The 21,656-nt window shown below is 29.9% G+C and overlaps 2 protein-coding genes across 3 annotated transcripts; one reads left to right on the forward strand and one right to left on the reverse strand.

Annotated features, from left to right (window-relative positions):
* Positions 1 to 7,769: 7,769 nt before the first annotated feature.
* LOC113846881 (mannose-1-phosphate guanyltransferase alpha-B-like) lies at positions 7,770 to 13,039 on the forward strand. Of its 2 annotated transcripts, none has more exons than XM_027475605.1 (15): positions 7,770 to 8,017; positions 8,145 to 8,242; positions 8,361 to 8,461; positions 8,576 to 8,654; positions 8,823 to 8,883; positions 9,044 to 9,090; positions 9,179 to 9,271; positions 9,378 to 9,468; positions 9,624 to 9,672; positions 10,816 to 10,932; positions 11,011 to 11,158; positions 11,491 to 11,583; positions 11,666 to 11,734; positions 12,639 to 12,681; positions 12,812 to 13,039. In XM_027475605.1, the coding sequence occupies exons 1-15, from the start codon at positions 7,960 to 7,962 to the stop codon at positions 12,910 to 12,912; spliced, it is 1,248 nt and encodes a 415-aa protein (XP_027331406.1). In that variant the 5' UTR covers positions 7,770 to 7,959; the 3' UTR covers positions 12,913 to 13,039. The 2 variants fall into 2 exon arrangements, with proteins under 2 accessions (XP_027331406.1, XP_027331415.1); XM_027475614.1 differs by having other exon boundaries at positions 10,819 to 10,932.
* A 4,184-nt stretch (positions 13,040 to 17,223) lies between these two features.
* Positions 17,224 to 20,468, reverse strand: LOC113852523. The gene is made up of 3 exons (XM_027482826.1): positions 20,315 to 20,468; positions 20,149 to 20,237; positions 17,224 to 19,241 (listed from the first exon to the last, which is right to left on the reverse strand). The coding sequence occupies exons 1-3, from the start codon at positions 20,339 to 20,341 to the stop codon at positions 19,088 to 19,090; spliced, it is 270 nt and encodes an 89-aa protein (XP_027338627.1). The 5' UTR covers positions 20,342 to 20,468; the 3' UTR covers positions 17,224 to 19,087.
* Between the last annotated feature and the right edge of the window lie 1,188 nt (positions 20,469 to 21,656).

Genomic DNA, 21,656 nt, shown 5'->3' on the forward strand with positions numbered 1-21,656 from the left:
TTTCAAGTTAAAAAACTTAGATTATAATCCACGTCACGACTCTCATGCGTTTTCTCTGACTTTTCTCCTCATTTTCTCAGCAAATCCTTGAAAAATCCCAACTTTTCTCCTATCAAAGTCCCAAAGATCACTTTCCTTGCTCTTCGGTAAGTTTTTGAAGCTTGATTCTCCATCCTTTTGGTTATTTTCTTGATTCTCCTTCTCTAAATGAGGTCTCTTGTGATATTTAGGAAGAACTTCACATTTTGAGCAAGAACCCTCAAAAATCCTTCACTAAACCTTCATTTCAAGGTAAGGAGAGCTTTATTTTGTTACCAATAAATTGTTATGTTTGTATTCATGAAAAGATTGTGATGAAATGCATGATTTTGAGTGTATTTTGGATGAGAATATGTTTTTGTTATGTTTGAAGCATGTTTTGTAGTGTTTGATAAAGTGTATGATCATTGATTTGAGTGTATATGCATGTATGTGGTGGACTAAGTCCGAGGGGACTAACTCTCGGCAATGATTGAATGATGTATGAGATGATAATGAAACTAGAGTTAAATAGAGATATAAAATTGTGAATAATATATTAGTAAACAGAGAATGGAAAATATAGAGATGAAATGGGAAAATATAGATAAAGGAAAATGAAATGAGAAAGGAATATGATAAGAATGAGTATAGATGGTTCTGGGAATGTGGAAGATGGAGAAGACTGAGAAGTCTTGGAGAAATGAGGGTAGTGGATATTCTTCTTGAATTGCGTAATACAAATGAGAGTAGGAACACCACAGGCCTCACACTTGTTTCCTGACCTAAACTCTTAACTATATTTTTGCTAAAAGGGGCTGGGTCAGCACACGTTGTATTCATATAGCTGTGGCTATCCAGCGACTATCTATGCTAAGGAAGACCTCGAGGGATCCCAGGGAAGTGGAACTGACAGTGTAATTGAGAATGAAATTGAATATGGAAATGAGTATCGAAAGGATAAATAGAGATAAAGATAATTTGGATGCATAACTGAATTATTATATGATGCATGTTGAATGTTTTATCTGTATTATTGAATTCTCTATGTATGTGTGTTTGGTAATAAATGTAGAGACTCATCCTTACATAACCATTTCAGGGAATCCATATGACAGCACCCATGGAGAGAATGAGAGTAGTAGATAGTTCAGTAATAGATAATGTAAATGATGTATTTGGCGAATATCAGAGACTTAATTACTTTAAAATTCTTGTTTATGATAGTGAGGTACCTAGCGAGGTAGTTATGATGGAGCTGGAATTAGCTTTTAACATTCCTTTTGATTTGTCTGTGCATTGAATCCATCGTACCCTCTGTATTTATATCTTTTCTGGCACTGAGAGAACCCCATCAGCAGTAACGTATCTGGTCACGTACCATGATCACGACTATTCTAGAATACCATTGCGATGGACGATTGAGCAGATTACGGATACTCAGGTCACCGCCGATCCGGGTGATCTATACCTTAGCTCAGATGACGAGCTGGATTCTAAAGACTTAGCAATGATAGAGGGTTGGCATGGGGAAGACTAGTGTCTCTTAGTCATTGGTGGACAGACTGCTCATTAGGACCAGTACTATTTTGAGTATTTGTAAATGTAAATAAATGGTCCTAATGTATTTTGATAACTCTTATGTATATTTAGAAGTACTGATATCTACTGTACATTATGAAAACAAATATGACCATATTATTTGATGTTCTCTTAACCAGTTTTAAAGGCTAATGTCTTATTATTCAAGTTTTTTCGAATTAAATTTCTGTTATTCAAAATTTTCTTCGATTTTATATTGTTATTATATTAATTAAAAATAAGGATGTTACACATTTCATGTCCCTCCTTTCAAGAACAACTCCAAGCATCATTTAAGATGAACTCTAGCACCCAATTTGTCAGCAAACAAAAAACCAACAAGTACTTGCATACAATATGCTCAAGTATAACACAATATTGTCTCTAAATTTGCATTGTAGGGTAATTCTTGGAAATTCGCACTATATCACGACAAATTTACACAATTCCATTTCATGTCCTTCCTTTCAAGAATGATTCCAAGCATATCCTGGCATAAAACCATGATAATGCATCCATGAAATCTCATCAAATCATTTATGGATCCACTAATAGTGAGTTGTAACGCCCTGAATTTTGTAATATTGTTGATTATTAATATATGAATATATATGTGAATGGATGTTTGAATGTGCATTTGATTGTGTGATAACTTGGATGTGAATATGATGATGTGGATATATACGTTTGACTATGTGATTAATTTTGTTGATTGGAGAATAGGTTAAATGTGTACTATAGAGGCATTCTCGCCATAGCGAGAAGGTCAAGGCAATAGAAAGGGGTGCATTTCTGGGCGCAATCTTTCTGTAGCGAGAATGTCGCGACCAAAAAGGCATTTAAGGAGTTTATGGTTTGAAAAATTCATTTCTCATTCCTCTCTTCAAACTCTCTTCGATTCTCTCAACTAGTAACCATATTTTTTCGTTTAAACTGCCTCCAAAGTCATTTAGGTGTAAGATTAAAGGTTAGAATCACATTTGGAGTGTTTGGAGGTAAGTTCTAAGAGTTAGGATTTCAATTTTCGTTCCTCTTTTGTGTTCTTTCGGTTTCTCATGGAGTTTTCCATGTGTTTAGGACGAAAATCAGTGTGGGGAACGTTTCCATTGTTGATCTCGTGTTTGAGTCTTCGATTTGAGATAAAGGGGACTCTACCCTATCTCATTTTGTTTTGAATTTGTTTATTTGTTATGGGTTGTAATGTCGTTGAAAAAGAATGTAGGGATAGACGTGTTTTGATAGAAGATTCTTGATTGAGCATGATGAAATGAATATTGAGCATAGTGTGGGTAATGTAGTAATTTGATTGTGATAAAAATTTGATGTTTAAGTGTGATGTGATTGAGTATGTAGTTGAATGCTTAGACATGCCATTGATTGATGTTGAATAATGTGAATGGTTGGAAATATGTGTGAATGGCATGTTGGGTGTGATTGTGATGATGTTTAGAATGTTGGAAAACTATGAATAGTTCAGCGATACATTGGGGGTGTGAAAGATAGGGGCGGTAGAAATTTCTTGGAGAAAATATGGTGGTGGTGACACTAACAGTGAGCATAGGTGTAGCATAGGCCACACACTCTCCTCCTAACTCGGCATCTGACTAACACCTTTACTTAGAAGGCTCAGTACCGTACATGTTGTATCCGTGGAGCGAGAGCTATCTGACAACCATTCATGGTGTGAATTGAGTAAGTCCATGAGGTTGAGGCCATCAGGAATCTGTGATCACAATGCCACAGTGAGCGTGACTAATGTATAGTGAGCGCACGTGTGTAGATTGATTGATAGTGCAGTAAGCGCACCTGTTTGTGAATTGGTTGATGTTGAATGTGTATTCTTTTATATTTGCTTGATATGTGATTTGAATAATGTCAGAAAAGTGTACAGTGTGTAAGGTGAGTCTCTGTGCTTGCGTGTGATAGTGTAGAGTACTCACCCTTATATTTATTTTTTAGGTGATCAAGACGATCAGCATCGGACCTAATAAATGAATGGATGATACTGCTATAGGACTTAGAATATTTATTTTAAAACTGAAATGTATTAAGTAAGTCTTGTAACAATTATTTGATTCAAATTATAATACATCCTTATTTTGAAATATTTTATTATAAACTATGCATTTGGAATCATTTGAATAAAAAAATTTATTATTTTTATTTTTGTGAAATTCATTTATTTAAAAATTTAAATCAAGGTATTACACAGGTCGGTTTACTCATAACCCTAATTGGAATGTTACATCTTCAAGTGTGATTGTGCACTCTCTAAATGAGAAACAAAATATGAGTATTTTTAGTCACCATCACTCAATAAGCAAACTAGTAAATATTCTATCATAGTCATAACATCCAACTTGTGCTAAGTGTCAAAACCCAGCTATTTGAAGGTAAAGTTACACCTTTAAATGAGATTGTTTAATTGCTATCTATTTACGTCTACTATAAAAGACATGCATAAGTTGAATCAAATAAACTAATATAGGTTAAATCACCGATAAATATTACGACACACTAAACTAATTAAATTAAAGAAATATAAGATAAAATTTAATTTTGTCTAATTAAACAAAAAAATTAATAAAATATACTTTCAAAATTTATTTTTTAACTACTCAATATAAACCAAATTACCAACTCTTGCAACCTTACATAGATATGTCTATTATCATCATATCGATTGAAATTTTTTACCTCCATAATTTTTTGTTTATTCTTTTCCTTTTAATTGAATACAAGTTACACAACATTTCTTATTTATACATTAGTTGAGCACACCCCATGCTTAATAATAGCACACTTTGTATTTAAAGCATAAATTGCATTTCCGTCAAACAATTCATGTACTAACTATAAGTCATACCAGGTTTTAGCACACAACATACTCGTATGCAGGTCGCCAAAATATTTAAAGTTGTGCGATTTATGTATTAAGAACAGTTGGAATATATTTGAATTTTTAACCAAAGGGCTTTTTAAATTTTTTAATTTTAAAGATGATAAGATTTATAACTCTTGCTTTTTTAGTTGCACATCTTCTTTAACTAAACATTTGAATTACACCACAACGATAACAAGTTAACATTTATTTGGATTTGTAAAGAACTTGTAAGAGATTGGACTTGCATAAACAAATTCGAGTCAACGATTCAATTTTATGAATTTACCACCTTTACAAGCATGAAATTGTAGGTGTTTTTACAACACAATTGCAATAATCCTTTAAGTATAGGTTTAGCCATTTAGGAATATAACTTTAGAAAGAAAAAATATAATTTTTTAATTTAATTTAATAATTTTTAAAATAATAAATTATCAAAAACTTAAGGCCCCGTTCTTTGTTTATTTTTATTTTAGAAATAAAAAACTTGTCCTTTTTTCTTTTCCCATTTAATCTTTTAAATATATCCCAAAGGATGTATTTAAATATATCATAAAGAATGTATTGTATCTCTTAAATATATCTCAAGAAAGTAATGCCGTTGGTAGTGGGCTGCATCTACGTGAAGAAGCAAATATAGACTTTTTGGCCCACAGAAACTAATGCTATTAGTGTGATGCTGTGTAATGTTCATGGTAATCCATGCTAGTTGCTTATGCAAGAAGAAAGAAAATTCCAGCTATTAAATCACAGCTTTTTCCGATATCTTGATGCAAAAGTAATTGTTCTTCATGGTTGGACATTACTGTCACATGATTGGAGCAATAATTTGTCTTGCTCAAGATTTGGAGTCCACACTTCCCTTTTCGATATCTCATCAAAAATTACTTTAATAACAGCCTATATACATCTTCTCATCCTTTTCCCCTTATTAGATATATAGTTAACATTATGTCAAACATCTTGCATAATTATTGATAATATGGATAATCTCTTTTCTTTTCTTTTTTCATCTTTGTGCATGAATTATTGTTAGAAAATTAAGGAAATTATCATCCATATCATTGATAATTTTGGGCTGCAACTAACTCATATTTCACTTTGAAGCAGTTCAAATTTTGCTATAGGTGCACTCTTTTGCCTCTTTTTTCCCCCTTTGAAACTATGATTGATGATTACAGTGTACAGAAACATGTTAATAGAAGTTACTAGGTAGGTAAATGGTTAATTATTCACCTTTCCCGTTATTTGTTCGTACGACACTGGTAGACAGATTATGGTCTTTCCTTTTCTTGTCCTCGTCAGATGTGTAGTTTCGTAACAAAATTTCAGCCAATGCAATAATGCCTTATTAGGTTGAACTACTTATCTGAGATTATAATTTATTTAATTTAATGAAAAGGTGAGAAACAGGCCTTAAAAGCTTTTTTGACATTAAAATTAAGATTATTATATTGGTATCTTGTCACAAGGACACGGTCCATCAACACAAAAAGAATGGATGCATTTGTCTATTTTGACAGCTTTCAGAACTTCTCTCATATTTACTGCTACAAGCTATGTTAGTCGCATTAAAAAGCTTAAGTATTTTGTTTAAAATGCTTATGACATATTTTAGTTAAAATATACGTTGATCCTTATATATGTGACATAATTTCAGTTTAACTTTAGTTATTATATATTTAATTCTTAATTATGGAAATATTTCAAAATTAATGAACTTGATTCTTATAATAAAAACAATATATACCTATGTTACTAATCTATCTTGTACTTGGCACTTGAACACAAAAGCTAAACCACTTTAATTTATATATATATATAAGGCATTATCTGCAACTAAAGATTTTAGGCCTACTAATGACAAAACCTGATTCATTTCTACCAAAAGGAAAATATACTCATGATTGAATAATAATCAAAAGCGATTAAGAGTAAAAGTATATTTTAATAAGTTTTTTTATTTTGGCTTTTTTTTAACTAGCATATTATAATTGTAAATTGTTAGTTTTGGGTGTATTTTGACACTAGCAAAGAACCCTTAAAAACATATTAATGGCTATTCTAAAATTTTTAGGATTAGAGACTGAATTAAAAAACTATATAACTCACGTAAGAACCAAATACAAATTTAAAAGATACATAATCAATATCTATTTAGAATGGAAAACTCCAAATCCGAGGAAAGATAGAAAGAACTTTCCGCGGCTGTACATGCATTGCCCAGTGTATTATGCATACCTGGTACTTACCCACCCAGTGAAAGTGAGCTCCATATTTTTATTTTATTTAAATGAAAGTTAAATATAAATGATCGTATTCATTTACAGAGATATTCTCTGCCAACAATTTTTATTATTTAAATATTATTATTATTTAATCATTAATAGAAAATTATATGTATATATAATTATTTTCAAATATTCTTAAACTCTCTGGAGTAACTATAATCATTTTGAGCACGACATTCATATGACTTTTAAAATTATATTTATATTTATTTATACGTTAAAAAAATTATTTTTATTATTATTTAAATTAAATAATTATTGAATTTATCTTTGAAATATGCTATAAATAAGTTAACTTTTTCAAAATTAGTTTTATTATGATAAGTGTAACATAGTCTAAATAAATAAAGTGAGTTTAATCGATAAGTGTTTATAATTATTTTTTATAAAATTAATCTTAAATTAGTAAATATAATTAAAATGTATACATAAATTAATTTAAACCATTTCTTTTCATTGAAACGTATATTTTTAATAAAAAAAATACAAAAATTAATCTTATAAATTTTAAATAAACGTCTTAAATAAAAAATTAATTTAACTTACAATAATTAATTGAAATATGCGAGAACGTTTATCGATTTAGAATATTCTATAAATTTGAACAATGTATTGATTAATAAATTTAAATTCAAAAAAATAAATTAATTAATAAAAAATAACACACAAAAATTATTTATTATAATATTTATAAACTTAAAAAAGTATTATATAGTTTCTTTAAATTAACAGTTATAATTTTTTAATATCTTAAAAATTAAATAATATATATATATGAATAATATAAATTTAGATAATAAGAGAATGTTATTAAAAATATATTAGAAGGGGGAAATTATTAAAAAAAAGAGAAAAGGGAAGGCGAGCACGAAGGGTGGCAATGTTTACTGAGTTGTGCGCTTTTTATTACCGACAACGAAACTGGTTGTGATCTGATATATAAACAGACAAACAAATGAAACCAACCTCATCTAACTATCATCAATCTAACCCCCTCTCTCTGTTTTGAAACTGCATTGCATTTTTAGATATTTTGTTCGTTACTGTGTCTCTCTCTCTCTGTGACGCCTCAATAAACACAAATAACACCATCACTTCATTTTGAACTCTGAACCTTCTTCTCTCTTTTCGTCTCTCCTCTCTTAACTGTTAAGTGTATCTCACTTCTCTCTGTTAGTCGCCAAAATGGTAACTGCAAATGAGAGGGTCGTCGCTGTGATCATGGTTGGAGGACCCACCAAAGGTATCATTCATCCATTTCTCTCTTCACTTCCTCTTGTGTGTGTTTTTCTTCACTTGAGACCACACAAATTGTTTTTTCATGTTAAATTGAACTATAGTAGATTCATTTATTTTTTCTTCTTTTACAGGGACTAGATTTCGACCATTGTCATTCAACATACCAAAGCCACTTTTTCCATTAGCGGGACAGCCCATGGTTCATCATCCAATTTCTGCTTGTAAAAGGGTATTCATAATTATACACCATTGTTAAAATATTGAAAATATGTATATATACTATATCATATAATGTTTGTATATAATCTGCCATGTAATTGGTAATTAACTATTGGTTTTCGTCCCAGATTCCCAATTTGGCTCAGATTTATCTCATTGGTTTCTATGAGGAACGTGAATTTGCATTATATGTATCCTCTATCTCAAATGAGCTTAAAGTCCCTGTTAGGTGTGTTTGTCTTGTTTTTCTAATAATTTTATAATAATATAACCTTTAAAAGGGTTTCAATTTTGTGTCTTAAGGTAAGATTGGTCACTTATTTCATTTGTGCTGTGATGTTAGATACTTAAAGGAAGATCGGCCACATGGTTCGGCTGGTGGTCTTTATCACTTTAGAGATCTGATCATGGAGGAGGATCCGGTTTTCATCCTTACCTATGACTTTGTCCTTGCTTGATTATTATGAAAGTTTCTTACATATGTGAATGTGTTTTCAAAAGGTTTTGCTATGTGAAATGACTGAAATGTGTTACGAGCTCGTGCTTGTGTATATATGTTTTGATAAAGTTGATCACGTTTTGTATGGCAGTCACATATTTTCTTGCTGAACTGTGATGTTTGCTGCAGTTTTCCACTGCCAGAAATGCTGGGTAATTTCTTGTCTGAAATAGATTATATTTTCTTGTACATGCAACTGTTAGATGCTTGAGTTTCTTTGCAGAATAGTATTTTTGAGCTTCCTTGAGTTCTCTTAACTATTACATTTCTACCACAACAATTAATTGTTGCCCTTTCAATCTATGCTTACAGATGCTCACAGAAGATATGGTGGCATAGGAACAATACTAGTTGTTAAGGTTGGATAATACACATACTACTTTGTATATTTAGCATTAAATTTTGGTGATTAGCATCCAACTTTTTTCTTTCTCCTACATTTTGAAGGTTTCTCCAGAGTCAGCCAGCCAGTTTGGGGAATTGGTAGCTGATCCAATCACCAATGAACTATTGCATTACACAGAGAAACCTGAAACTTTTGTATGTTCATGTGCTTATGCCTTGACTTTCTTAACTAAAATTTGAAATTCTTTCATCTCTTCCCTGTTGTTTACCAGTCTTACACTGCCAGCTTACCTGAATGCAGGTAAGTGATCGTATAAACTGTGGTGTGTATATATTTACACCGGATATCTTTACAGCCATTGAGGGTGTATCTACGCAGCGGAAAGACAGAGGTCAGTGAATTGTCTTAGACTGTAGCCACATGGATTATTAAAATGAATGAACTTTATATTAAATTTTTAAAGTCAAAATCTTGGTTTTTCTTTCAATTGTTCTGCATATAAGGAGTTGAAAATAACGAGTTATTTGTGTCCCATTTCATTTGCAGCTAATCTAAGGCGTGTCTCCAGCTTTGAAGCAATGCAACCAGACACAAGGTTTGAACTTATGAATAATCATATTTTTTTACTGGTTTTAGTTTACCAGAACTTCCTGAAGCATCATTCTGATCATTAATAACATCAACTATATCAGTTCATGCCATGAGCTAAAGCTTAAATTCTGGTCAAGGATCCCAATAGTTTGCATTTTTAATTAATTACCTTCTTAAACTGATATCATTCTTTTCTTATTCTTATCACTGTGTAAACTTGTCTTTTATGTATATGTAATATATCAATCATTTGAGCTAAAAAATAATCGTTTTAAAGTTAATCACTTCAACAATATTGTCAGTTCACTTAATTGCTCATCATGAGTCACAAAATAAAGCATTTAAGCATAAGCCTCCATACAGTTCTTTACACCCAAAAGAAACAAGTTAAAATTGGAAATTCTCTTTCATGAGAAATATTTCCGCTATGATCCTACTTCCTACCTGAATTAACAGATCAATCATAAGAATGAAATTTAAGTGGTACTAATTCTTACCAAGTTGACCTTATGGTTTATTTCCTTGAGAATTTATTTCCAGAAATTTAGCACATCTTCATATATCTTCTTCAGAATAGTAGTTTTGATATGAAGTTAAATATGATAGCTTGTTAGCCATGCACAACAGTATCTAATCTTTTAGAACCTGTCAGAAGCAACTTGTGACCGGAGCTTGTGCAACACCCAAGGGAGGATTGGTCCCACTACCAAATAGTTTCAGGTCACCTCATGGTCTTACCAAAACAAGGAGTTTTCAAATAATTAAATCAGGGGTTTTATTATGTTATGCTGGTTTACATACTCAAGTTATATTTTTAGGGTCACTTCAGGATGTACATTGCTTTCCCTGCCTCTGAAGAATTGTCTTCTTATGTCAAATCCATTGATAAGCATGGCATGTGTATACATTATGTACGTCTTTTGGTGGAACATAAGCTTTGGTGATAATGAGCTATTGGATGTCAGTATCTGTTATAGTGTTATGCAGTCTCTAAGCTAGTCTATATATTAGTTCAATATATATTGTTGAGCCCACATTGAGATAAATTAAGCTTTTGGAAGAAATATTCATTTAAATATACAGCATGAAAATAAGGGTAGTTTACATGGTTTATCCTTACATCTGATTCTGAAGAGTTCTTTTGCAGGAGTCTTCCAGCCAATTATGTCAGATTGGATCAAGATATCCTCTCACCTCTTGCAGGGAAGAAGCAGTTATATATATATGAAACCACGGACTTTTGGGAACAAATTAAAACTCCTGCGTAAGCCCAAGTATTATGTTACATATTCATCATTCCCCTTGTGAAAAATTCTTATATAAGCTGACTTGATTCTTGCAGAATGTCCATAAAATGTTCTGGCCTGTATCTTGCCCAATTTCGTCACACCTCCCCCCACCTATTAGCAAGTGGAGATGGTATTAAGAAAGCCAGCATCACTGGTGATGTTTACATTCACCCATCAGCAAAAGTCCATCCATCTGCTAAGGTGAATATCCACCTCACCTGTTTTTATTTGATAGTGCCAACTAGAGGCTTCCACAATCATCTTAGTTCCTCTTTTTCATTCATGATATGCATATTTTTTCTTAAATTGCATTACAGCTTAGGATATTATTTTTACTTCTGGTACATGATACCTCTAATTTGGTTATTGGTATTCTTTCATGTTGCATTTTATTGACAAATTGTATATCTTTGGCCACTTGATCTGTGTCATGAATACAGTGCAAGAATTTTATTTGATGCACATTATGTAAGAAATTTAATTCAATGCACATACTGATATGCAAATTGACAATTTTAATTGTGATTGAACAGATTGGTCCTAGCGTATCAATATCTGCAAATGCTCGTATAGGAGCTGGCGCAAGGCTCATCAGTTGTATTGTCCTTGATGATGTTGAAATCAAGGCAAGTGTCCAGATTAATTGGTTTGAACTTTGAAGTGCATAAGCATTTTTGAAGCTTTAATTTTTTACATTTCATCTAACAGGAGAATGCTGTAGTTATTCATGCAATAGTTGGATGGAAATCCTCTATTGGACGATGGGCCCGTGTCCAGGCAAGTTTATAAATTTTAATATTAAATTTTACTGCACTGCCAACTAAAATGCATGTGTTGTGTTTCCTGTTACTTATCTATAGTTCTCGAAACTTCTCAAAAGCAATTATAATAATGCATTCCCATCCCATTTACTAGAACATGGAGATATTTACCGCTACGACAACCACTCCACACCTCTTAAGCCTGATCATATGCATTTTAGAGTATACCTTGGCCCTTTATCAGATCAGATAACATTATGTATAATCCTAAAATACTGACTTGAAGAAATAAGTGTCAACTATACTTTTAGAAAAATCCTTCGCAGATTATGTTTTATTTTTCAGCAAAGATGTATTTAAACTTTAGCATTAACAGCATGTAATTTTAATCATTGCACGGTTAGTACTAGTTTGACATGTCAATATGAGAAGAGGATAAACACCATAGAGAAATAGACATAAGACTTATGATTGGATGAGTTTATTCATCCAAGCTATTCTGCAAATCAGTGTTGCTGTCAGACATAAATATAATTGATGCTCATTGTTGTGCATTGGAAGTCATTTTTCATGTTGAAGAATAAGTGAGGGGAAATTGGCAGAACGAAGAATATTTTTAGTATTTCAGTAGAGTAGTCTGATTCAATTCAATCATTTTTACTTATAAGTCCCATTTAATGACTTTCTTGATTATTGCGCAACACCCAACAACATATATAAGTGGACTGATTTATAGTCCCTGACCTGGCATGGATTTTCCTTTAGCTTCCTCTTACGTTTTTAACCATGTTAAGGATGATGTCCCTAACTAAAGCATTTATAAAATAAGCTACTTTTTGAGCTTACTTTTTTCATTTTCTATTTTCTTTACATTTGATTTTATTCGCAATTTGTTTGCTAAACTGGATAAACTAAACCAGGCTAGTGGAGATTACAATGCAAAACTTGGGGTCACTATATTGGGTACCTTTCTTCACCTTATCTGTGTGCTGTCTCTTATTTACTTCTTAATATTTTTTACTTTAACGGGGACGTATCAAACAGTACAGCTTTATTACTAACTATGCAAGTCTTGTTCTCTTGCTGAGACCAGGTGAATCTGTAACCGTTGAGGACGAGGTTGTGGTCGTTAATAGCATTGTTCTGCCACATAAGACACTAAATGTTGGCGTTCAAGACGAGATTCTTTTATAGAACCTCCTCTGTTCCCATCGTTGGCTCTCTCTTTTCCTTGTAATGGTATTTGCAGAGACTTATGTTTATGTAGTGTGGAAGCCCAAAAACAGTGGATGTCTTCCATTTTGTCACAATTGACTGTTTTCGAGCAAAATATTCATAGTTGTATACACACATCAATGTTGCTATTTAATAAAGAAATGAAGTTTATCAAGTGTGTTATAAATATATTCTACAACGGCTAAATTAGCTTAAGAGACAAAATAGCATCCCATAGAAGCGCACGAGCAGTATTAGGATTAGTTTAGTTATATTTATAGAAATATTTGGTCAAAAATTAAAATACGAGCCATTGAATTATAAACAAATCAATGACATAAACGCATAAAACTAGCTTAACATGACAATGACATGAATAGGGATGGCAATAGGTGAGATATGAGTAGGGTACTATAGTACCTATCTCTATACTTATGTTTTAAAACAATATATGTACTCAGTTTTATATTCATGTAGGTAGTAATTTTAATTCTCATACTTATATTTTCTAGATAGCTGCATACTCATATTCGCTCTTATTACCCGCACTTGTTTAAGAAAAAAAATACTTATAAAAAAATATGTTTATATAATTTTATATAAGTAGCATAATAATACAAAAGTTTAATATGTAATTACCAAACAAAGGTCAACTATAAATAGAAAACAAGATCTCTTTTAGATTTTTTTGTGAATATGCTCTAAACCCTAAATGGTTCACCATAAAAAGTGGATACTCATGAATTATTATCATAAAAGTAAATTTTTTGTGAATTAAAGTGATAATTACTCAAATAAGTGGATGATCTATCTATATCCATTATGATTTTTTATTTTTTTTTATCATTAGTTGCATCACAATCATCTCCATCTATTTCGATTGAGATTGACCTTTAATATCGAAACTGTCACTCGGTTTAGAATCATTAAGGACACTTTTAGAAGCATTTTGAGATTTGTGAAAGTAATGAAAATAATTGAAAAGGAGTATTTTCAGGTTGTATAATAATTAAATTATGTTAGTCTAGTTAAATGATATAAAATAGTAAATAAATTTTTATTAAAAATATGAAAAAATTTACTTTTATGGTTTACTTTATTGATAAATATATTTTCATGTTAATCTTATAAAATAAATTTAATTAGATAGATTTTTATATCATGAAATATGCATTCTTTTAATAGCAAAAAAATGCATTCTTTTATTTGAGTAACATAAATATGTATATTAAATTTCTCAACCTTTTATTTTACATAGAAAAAATTTAAAAATAGAGAATTATAAATTGAAAGATAATATTACTAAAAAATTTAAAATATAAAATTTGTCTATTCAAAAAAAATAAAATAATTATGGCTTATAAAATAATTTTGAACTGAGTGAAAAATATAAGACATGAAATTATATAAAATAAATAGTGAAATATTTATCTTGATCAAAATTTTACAAAAGTATCCACAAAAAATTTCTAAAAATTAAGAGCTAGGTTCTTATTTTCTTAAATTCTTGGTTACTCCTTTGTAAGTAAAAAAATTATTCAAACAAAATTATATGAAATTAGAACAATAAAGATAATTAGAAATATCAATAATAATTATAATAGAGTTCTAAGCTTACTTGTTGAAAACTTACTTTTGTATAAAAGTTATCATAATTAATCTCTGAATTCTATAACAAGTGATAAGTTAGATCTTTCTCTGTAAGTCTCGCTCCTAAAATATAACTTTTGATAGGACAAGTTGTAGAACAACTCATATAATTATATAATTTTCAATGGCTATAGAGGGGATATAGTCAAATATATAAAGTATTAACTCTAATTCCCTCTTATTATGTGTTTTGGATTAAGGCATCTCTCACATAAGTAGCATAATGAATAATATATATATATATATATATACACGGGTATGAGGCAGGATGGGTACCTAGGTACTCATATCCGCATTCATTTCTATTGAAATTTGTGAGTATTTCTTCATACTCATACTCATTTAGCGAGTAAATACCCTACCTGTTGAAAGTAAATTTTGTAGGTATTCATCGAATATTTTATCTATTGTCATCTCTAGACATAAATTTATAAATAAAATTAATAAATGTTATCAAATAAATTTTATTTTATAGATAGTGTTAATGTATATAATATTGTCCATAATTTGAGGCAAATCCTAGGTTTTTTTTTTTTGTTTAATTAGGAGTTTTTTAAAAACTAATTATTAAATTAAGGCTTTTATTAAATATATTCTTTTTCTGGAATAGATAATTACACGCGACACAACTATCGTCTTAATCAGAAATGTTATTTTCTTTATTTTTTTCAAAAAAAGTATCATATATAGATATGATATTGTGTTATGCAAACACATTATTTGTTGTCTTTTAAAAGATGGTGCTATCTAAGATTTGTCACATTCATAGAATAATTATCATCTAACCAGGGGACGCTATTTGTATAAAACAAAAACTAAAGTTTCACTTTTAAAAAATAAAAGAGTAAGGACAAAACAAAAATTGGATAATTGATGTAAGAGAAGATCTATAATTGATTTAATTATGGTCTCAAAGTGATTGTGTTTAATAATTATACATATTTGATTTTAAAATAATATTTTTATTAATATATTTATTATACTTTTTATACGATAAATCTTTATTTTCTATTGCAAATATATCATTTTGAAATACAATTGATATTAGTTTTCAGTAAATATTGATTTGATTAAGTTTTTATTTTTTAAACATACTATTTTTTTACTTGATGTCTTATTTTCAGTTTTTAAAAATTTTGTCGTGAAAGAGTTTTTTGTTAATTTTTATTTATTTTTAAAAAATGTAAAAAATAGTCCTGTGCTTTAAAAAGACTAAAAAAATTATAATATTATAAAAAGTAAATAAAAACTCATAATATTTTTAAAATAAAAAAGTTCATCATAGTTTAAAAAATTAAATAAGAAAAAATAGAGATTTCTTTTATTAAGATATCTATTTAAAAAACAAAATAAACATGAATTAAATAATTATCAGTAGTTAAACAGTTTTGGTTGCTAATTTTAGTTTCACGTTTCTTTCGTTATTGAAGTACCTTTCAATGATAAGCAATTTCACTTAGTAATTCTATAAAAATTCTCTCTTAATTGAACATCAGAATATTTCTTGCAAGAATCGTATCAATAATCAATCACTTTTTAGCCATCTAAATCATCTCGAAATAATGCAATCATCATCTGAGATGTCACTCCAAAACGTCGAGTTCAATATAGCACACTGATTTCTCTGAAAATATAATTCATTTTATTCTTTATATAACATTGCGTTAAGAATGTGGAAAAGATAAAATATTTTTTTATTTATTTTATATTGTAATATTTGTAATTTTTATAATTAGATACACATTAGTAAGATATCTTACATTTAACATGTCACATCACTATTTTTGTCAGACTTATAAATTATAATAAATAAACTACACATTTATGAATTGATTTTAATATTTTTTTCAAAAAAAATAAATTAAAAGACTCTAGTTTTTCCAATACCAGATTGAAATTTTAGTTTTTAATTTTATAATTTCTTCTATAATAAATCAATCGAAATGGTTTGATTTGAACGAGGACTTGAACGTAGAATGAAACTAAAAAAATAAATCTATCATTCTACTGCACGTAGAAAAAGATAATTGAAGGTTTACCACACGAATGTCAACTAATTAAAAGAGTCTAGCATTGAGTTGTTAGATGATTTCTTTTTCCTGTACCAAGGTTTTCGTTAATGCGTTTTTTAAGTTCGTTAAATTAATATATTGTAAACTTTTTTGTTCTAAAAAATAAATTAAAAGTAGAAAACATGACCTTTTAAAATTGAATTTAAGAAATGGATAGTAATAAATAAAATTACATTTTTAAGTAATTTTATAATTTAGTAAGTAATAACAATAAATAAATTCTCATGCGTTTTTCTTATCCTAAAATAATAATTGTGTGTACACGATATTTTCGGATTTACTTCATGTATTGCATTGAGTCTAAATTCAACCATATATTTGTTTATTTGATTAAACAAATGAATTTAATCAAGTATTTAAAAAACGTACTTAAAAATAATTTTCAAGAAAACAAGCTGCACAACCTAAAATCTGTATCAACGCTTTGTTCAGGAGGATTGTCAGTTTTAAATTAAAAACAATAACAAAATTAAATAAATTTTTAGTTTTATAACTTTTATGCTTAATTGCATATTTAGTCTCTCTATTTTAAGTTTTGTGTAATTTAGGTTTCCTAATTTTTTTTAGTCAATTATTTTTAACATGATATAAATTTAGTTCACTATCAATTTTCTTCTACCTAAAACTCCTAAATTCTAATTTTCTACTCGACATCTTTGTAAACTGAATTGGTTAAATTATCTATTATTTAAAATTAATCAACCAAAACAGAAAATTCCAGTGTGACAATGGTAACGATTGATTAACAATGATGACAACAGGTGGTACGAGTCTTTCAAAAGATATGAGTTAAATAATTTTTTTATAATTAAAAAGTAAAATATCTTTTTTAAAAAATGAGCTAAAAGTATTTTCTAAAATTAAGTTAAAAAATTAATTTAGCTTCATTTTAACGAACACATTTTATTTTGAAATCTGCTTCTAGAAAATAAACAAATTATCGAGTTATTAAATTAAATAATGAAATGAAAATACATTCTTTTAATTGTATATCCTACTCTTAATAAACGCTTTTACATTGAAACGATTATTCACGTCATTATTTTGATTAGAGAGATTGATGTTAATGATATAAAAAACTTGGTCTTCGGTGTAACTAGTTTGCACCAGCACTAACCAGCCCACTTATTACTATAAGATGATGGGATTATTCACGTCATTATTTTGTGTTCTTGCAACCAAGGGACTGCATTGGCTCAAAGTTGAAACAGAATAGCTTCGCATGCTTGCCGGGTTAATCAGGTGTCCCGGTGTAACCTAAGGGAACAACACTGTAATGACATGCAATAGAATACATCTAGCAAAGCTACATCCTTCACTGAGGAGGAGGCATCACTTTATTACAAGACAAGTTTAGAACGTGTGGAATATCTTCTACATTTTTCCAACTTCAAAATGTTTCCCCCATTCATTTCTGTCATTTAGAAGAAAAAAAAAAATACTAATTACTGTTGTGGCTTGTGATGGCACAAGCTGGTGGAGTTCATGCAAAATGTGCACAATAAGAGAATTCAAAGCCACGTGACGTACATTGGCATTTAGCATTTCACCTCTCCTTATATAACTTTCAAGACAGATATGCATTGCAGAAGATGAGAGGTCTATACGCAGTGCTCGGATTTCAAAACACGACAAGAATGAAGAAGCTCTCTTCATTTCAAGGAGCAAGTGCCCTCAACAGTGAGATTTTACCTTGATTATCAGTAATACAAACCTTTTCATATACACTACTTTGTAATTTGTTTATATTTTAGACAAGATAAGATACTAGGCAGGACAATTTCACACTAACATTAATAAAACAGTAGCAAAGAAGACTTAGTCGTACAAGTAAGAAACGTGGATGGCATGACTCTTAGTCTAGTAAAGAGAAGTCAAGAAGACCTAAAAGAACTTAGTCAGCTTCATCTAATGAAATAAGACTTGGTTGTCATAGTGATAAAACAATTGTATTCCCCTGTACGCAAATGACAGGTTTTTTTTTAATCTAGGACTACCTGTATCTGACTACTATACTAGACATCTAAGCTATCAAACTTTTTGAATAACAAAATCCTTCTCCCAAGCTTTTAATGTAACTGCATTCTCCCAAACAAAAAAAAAAAGAATTCATGACCTCAACAAAGGTTAGAACGCTATATTGACTGATCTATGCACTTATAGGATTTAAATTGTAACAAACTTGAGACGAGATTAGTAATTGCTGTATATTTTCAATACCAGTTTCCACATATATTTCTGTAGCAACCTAGATGGAGAGAAAAACAGCAGTAAACATTAATGCGTCAAGCATAGTATTGTTATTCTCAACCACAGCAAATACACTGTTCTCCTGAGAGATCAACCACATTTTGTTTTCTAAATGCACAATAAAACTGTCTCAAACATAATAGAGCTTATTTCTCAAATTAACCTTGTTCATCCAAAGCAACTTAACTGCGACTTGGGTCAGTGAAGAAGCTGTTGATGGAGGGCATAATCTCTGGTGTTCTGTTTCGTACATACTTCCTCAAGAAGTGCTCAGCATATTTCTCTCCCTCATCAAAGTTCTCCAACACTCCCGCAGCCCTTCCCTCCTTGTTCACCCTAAATACATGAAAAGAACAAAACAAACATCCATTATATTCCGTTAATAACCAGTTACTAATAAATCAAATCAACGTGTAAAAAACATAAATTTAGACCCTAAAATTACTTAGCCTTTGATATTACAAGAAAGCAGATTTAGTCCTTGACTTTGACAATCATCAATCAATCTGGTCCTAAGTTGACATTAAAGTCAAGGACTAAAATGACTAATAATTGGCAAAGTCAATGATCAAATTGACAGGTCCGAACTGGTCTAAACTAAAATGAAAATAGTATTTTATTTCAAGGACGGAAATATCCATTTTATAATTTTAGGGTTTAAAATAACAAGACATCATAATTATAGGGACTGATCTGGCAGTTTACTCTAAATTAACCAACAATAGCAACAACACTTGCGATGATGAATGACTCGACACCTGCTAAAAAATAATCAACTTTCTTTTTCAATTATCCCTGTTCTGTCATGTAACGATTTGAGTAATCTAGGGAATAAGCCACAGATAACTTATAATTCCAAAGTGAATGACTACTCTAGTCAATAGTCATTATGTTATGAAGCTTCGTTTACTTTTAATTTGACTCTATATCTCAATTCACAAATTAACGAATCCTCCATTTCCCCCAATTTCTTTCATCAATTAACCTTCAATAAACATACCGATTTAATATTTTGATAAAAAAATAAATGAATAACTTGGATGATTAAAATTCACAAAGGGTCAAAGTCAAAGAGAGAAGTTCAACAAAAAGCAAAAAGTAAATATAAGCACTGACAATTCAACCGATCCCATCCAAACAAGAGAAAAACCCTAATCAATAATTCGAAAGATCGAACCTACAACTAAAAAAGTCACAAAAAATTCATTACAGCAGAGAGAGATAGAGAGAGAGAGAGAGAGACCTGACTTCAGGATTGATGCAGATATTACGAACCAGTTGAAACCCACAGATCCCAATAGCAACACCAACTGCAGCGAACAGCGGATATACCTGAAAATAAAAATAAAAATTAAAAAAGAAAACCCTAAAACGTAAATGGGATAATTTGATGATGGATCGAAAAGCACCTCGGGCCTGAGCCAGCGATTGGCCATGGATAGTTGCAACGTTGAAAACCTAAGAAAGAGAAAAGAGCAGTTGGTTTAAAGCGACGGAGAGGAATTGGAGTGAGTAGTGAGGAAGACTTTATGAGAAGTGAAGTGGGTTAATAAAATATTGTAAAATATTCCTAGAGACGCAACCCTATTGGTGGATGCAACATGCCAGGGTAACAATACCGCGTTATGCTCATGCACGCAACTCGATACATTGCACGCTATCTACCAATGAATGATCGCCAGCTCAACCACAGATAAAGGCTGTAGTTTCATTTTCAGTTTCTCGGCTTAACGATTAAAATAATATTTTTTTTTAAAATAATTACTGAATTAAAGTAAAAAAAACTTATTCTCTGTTTAGGATAAATTTTTGCCAATATACAATAATTTTGTATTTAATATAGATGAAATTATTATTTTTTATTTATTCAATTCGTCTAAAACAGAGATAAAATATTGTAAAACTCGCAACATGTAGTATCACAAAGGACGAAATACATTAACTTCGTCTTTAATAAAGACGAAACTGTGAGAAAATGACATGTGTCCAGTTATAATTGAATTCATCCTAATTTTAGACGAAACTGCAGGGGTCAGATTTTTTTCCTCAAATTCGATTCACATGAAGACGAAAGTGCTTATATCCCTGGTTTATTCACCGCGGCTACACCCAAATGTCCAGAAAATTTGAACTATTTAATCTACCTCCCTGCGGATCTAAATTGAGGCAAATTGACGTGAAGATAGGCACACTTAGAAGACTTGATATAAGATTAGTTATAAATAATATTGTTAAATATTTTTATTATTAATAAATTTGAGATTTTTTTTTTAATTACTTAAATAAATAGGAGTAGTTATATTTGTTATATTAATAGATGTTTAACATTTAAAAAATAAATGTTATATTTATTGTGAATATTTATTATATATATGTGGAATATGTATAAAAAATATAAGATTTTTATAATATAAAATAATGTGAAATATAGTAGTATATTTGTGTGGTTTAATAATAATTTATTTTTTTATTTATACAAATAAGTATAATTGTAATTGTTTATTGATATTTTATTTTCTTAAAAATGCAAGATGAGTGAAATTATTATTATTGTCTATTGGAATAGAAAAATTGTTGTTAGATATGAAGGTGTGACATTTGAAGGTGACAAAAAAATGATAAAAATAAGAAAAGGGGTAAGTTTTATGAATTTGAAAAAAAAGATTCATGACAAGTTGAATTTTAGTAATAATCATTTCATATCTAAAATAATTTCTCATTTTATGGTCGATTCAAGTACTAAACAATACA

This window comes from Abrus precatorius, unplaced genomic scaffold, assembly GCF_003935025.1.
Source record: "Abrus precatorius isolate BTA unplaced genomic scaffold, Abrus_2018 Scaffold10, whole genome shotgun sequence".
NCBI classification, from domain to species: domain Eukaryota; kingdom Viridiplantae; phylum Streptophyta; class Magnoliopsida; order Fabales; family Fabaceae; genus Abrus; species Abrus precatorius.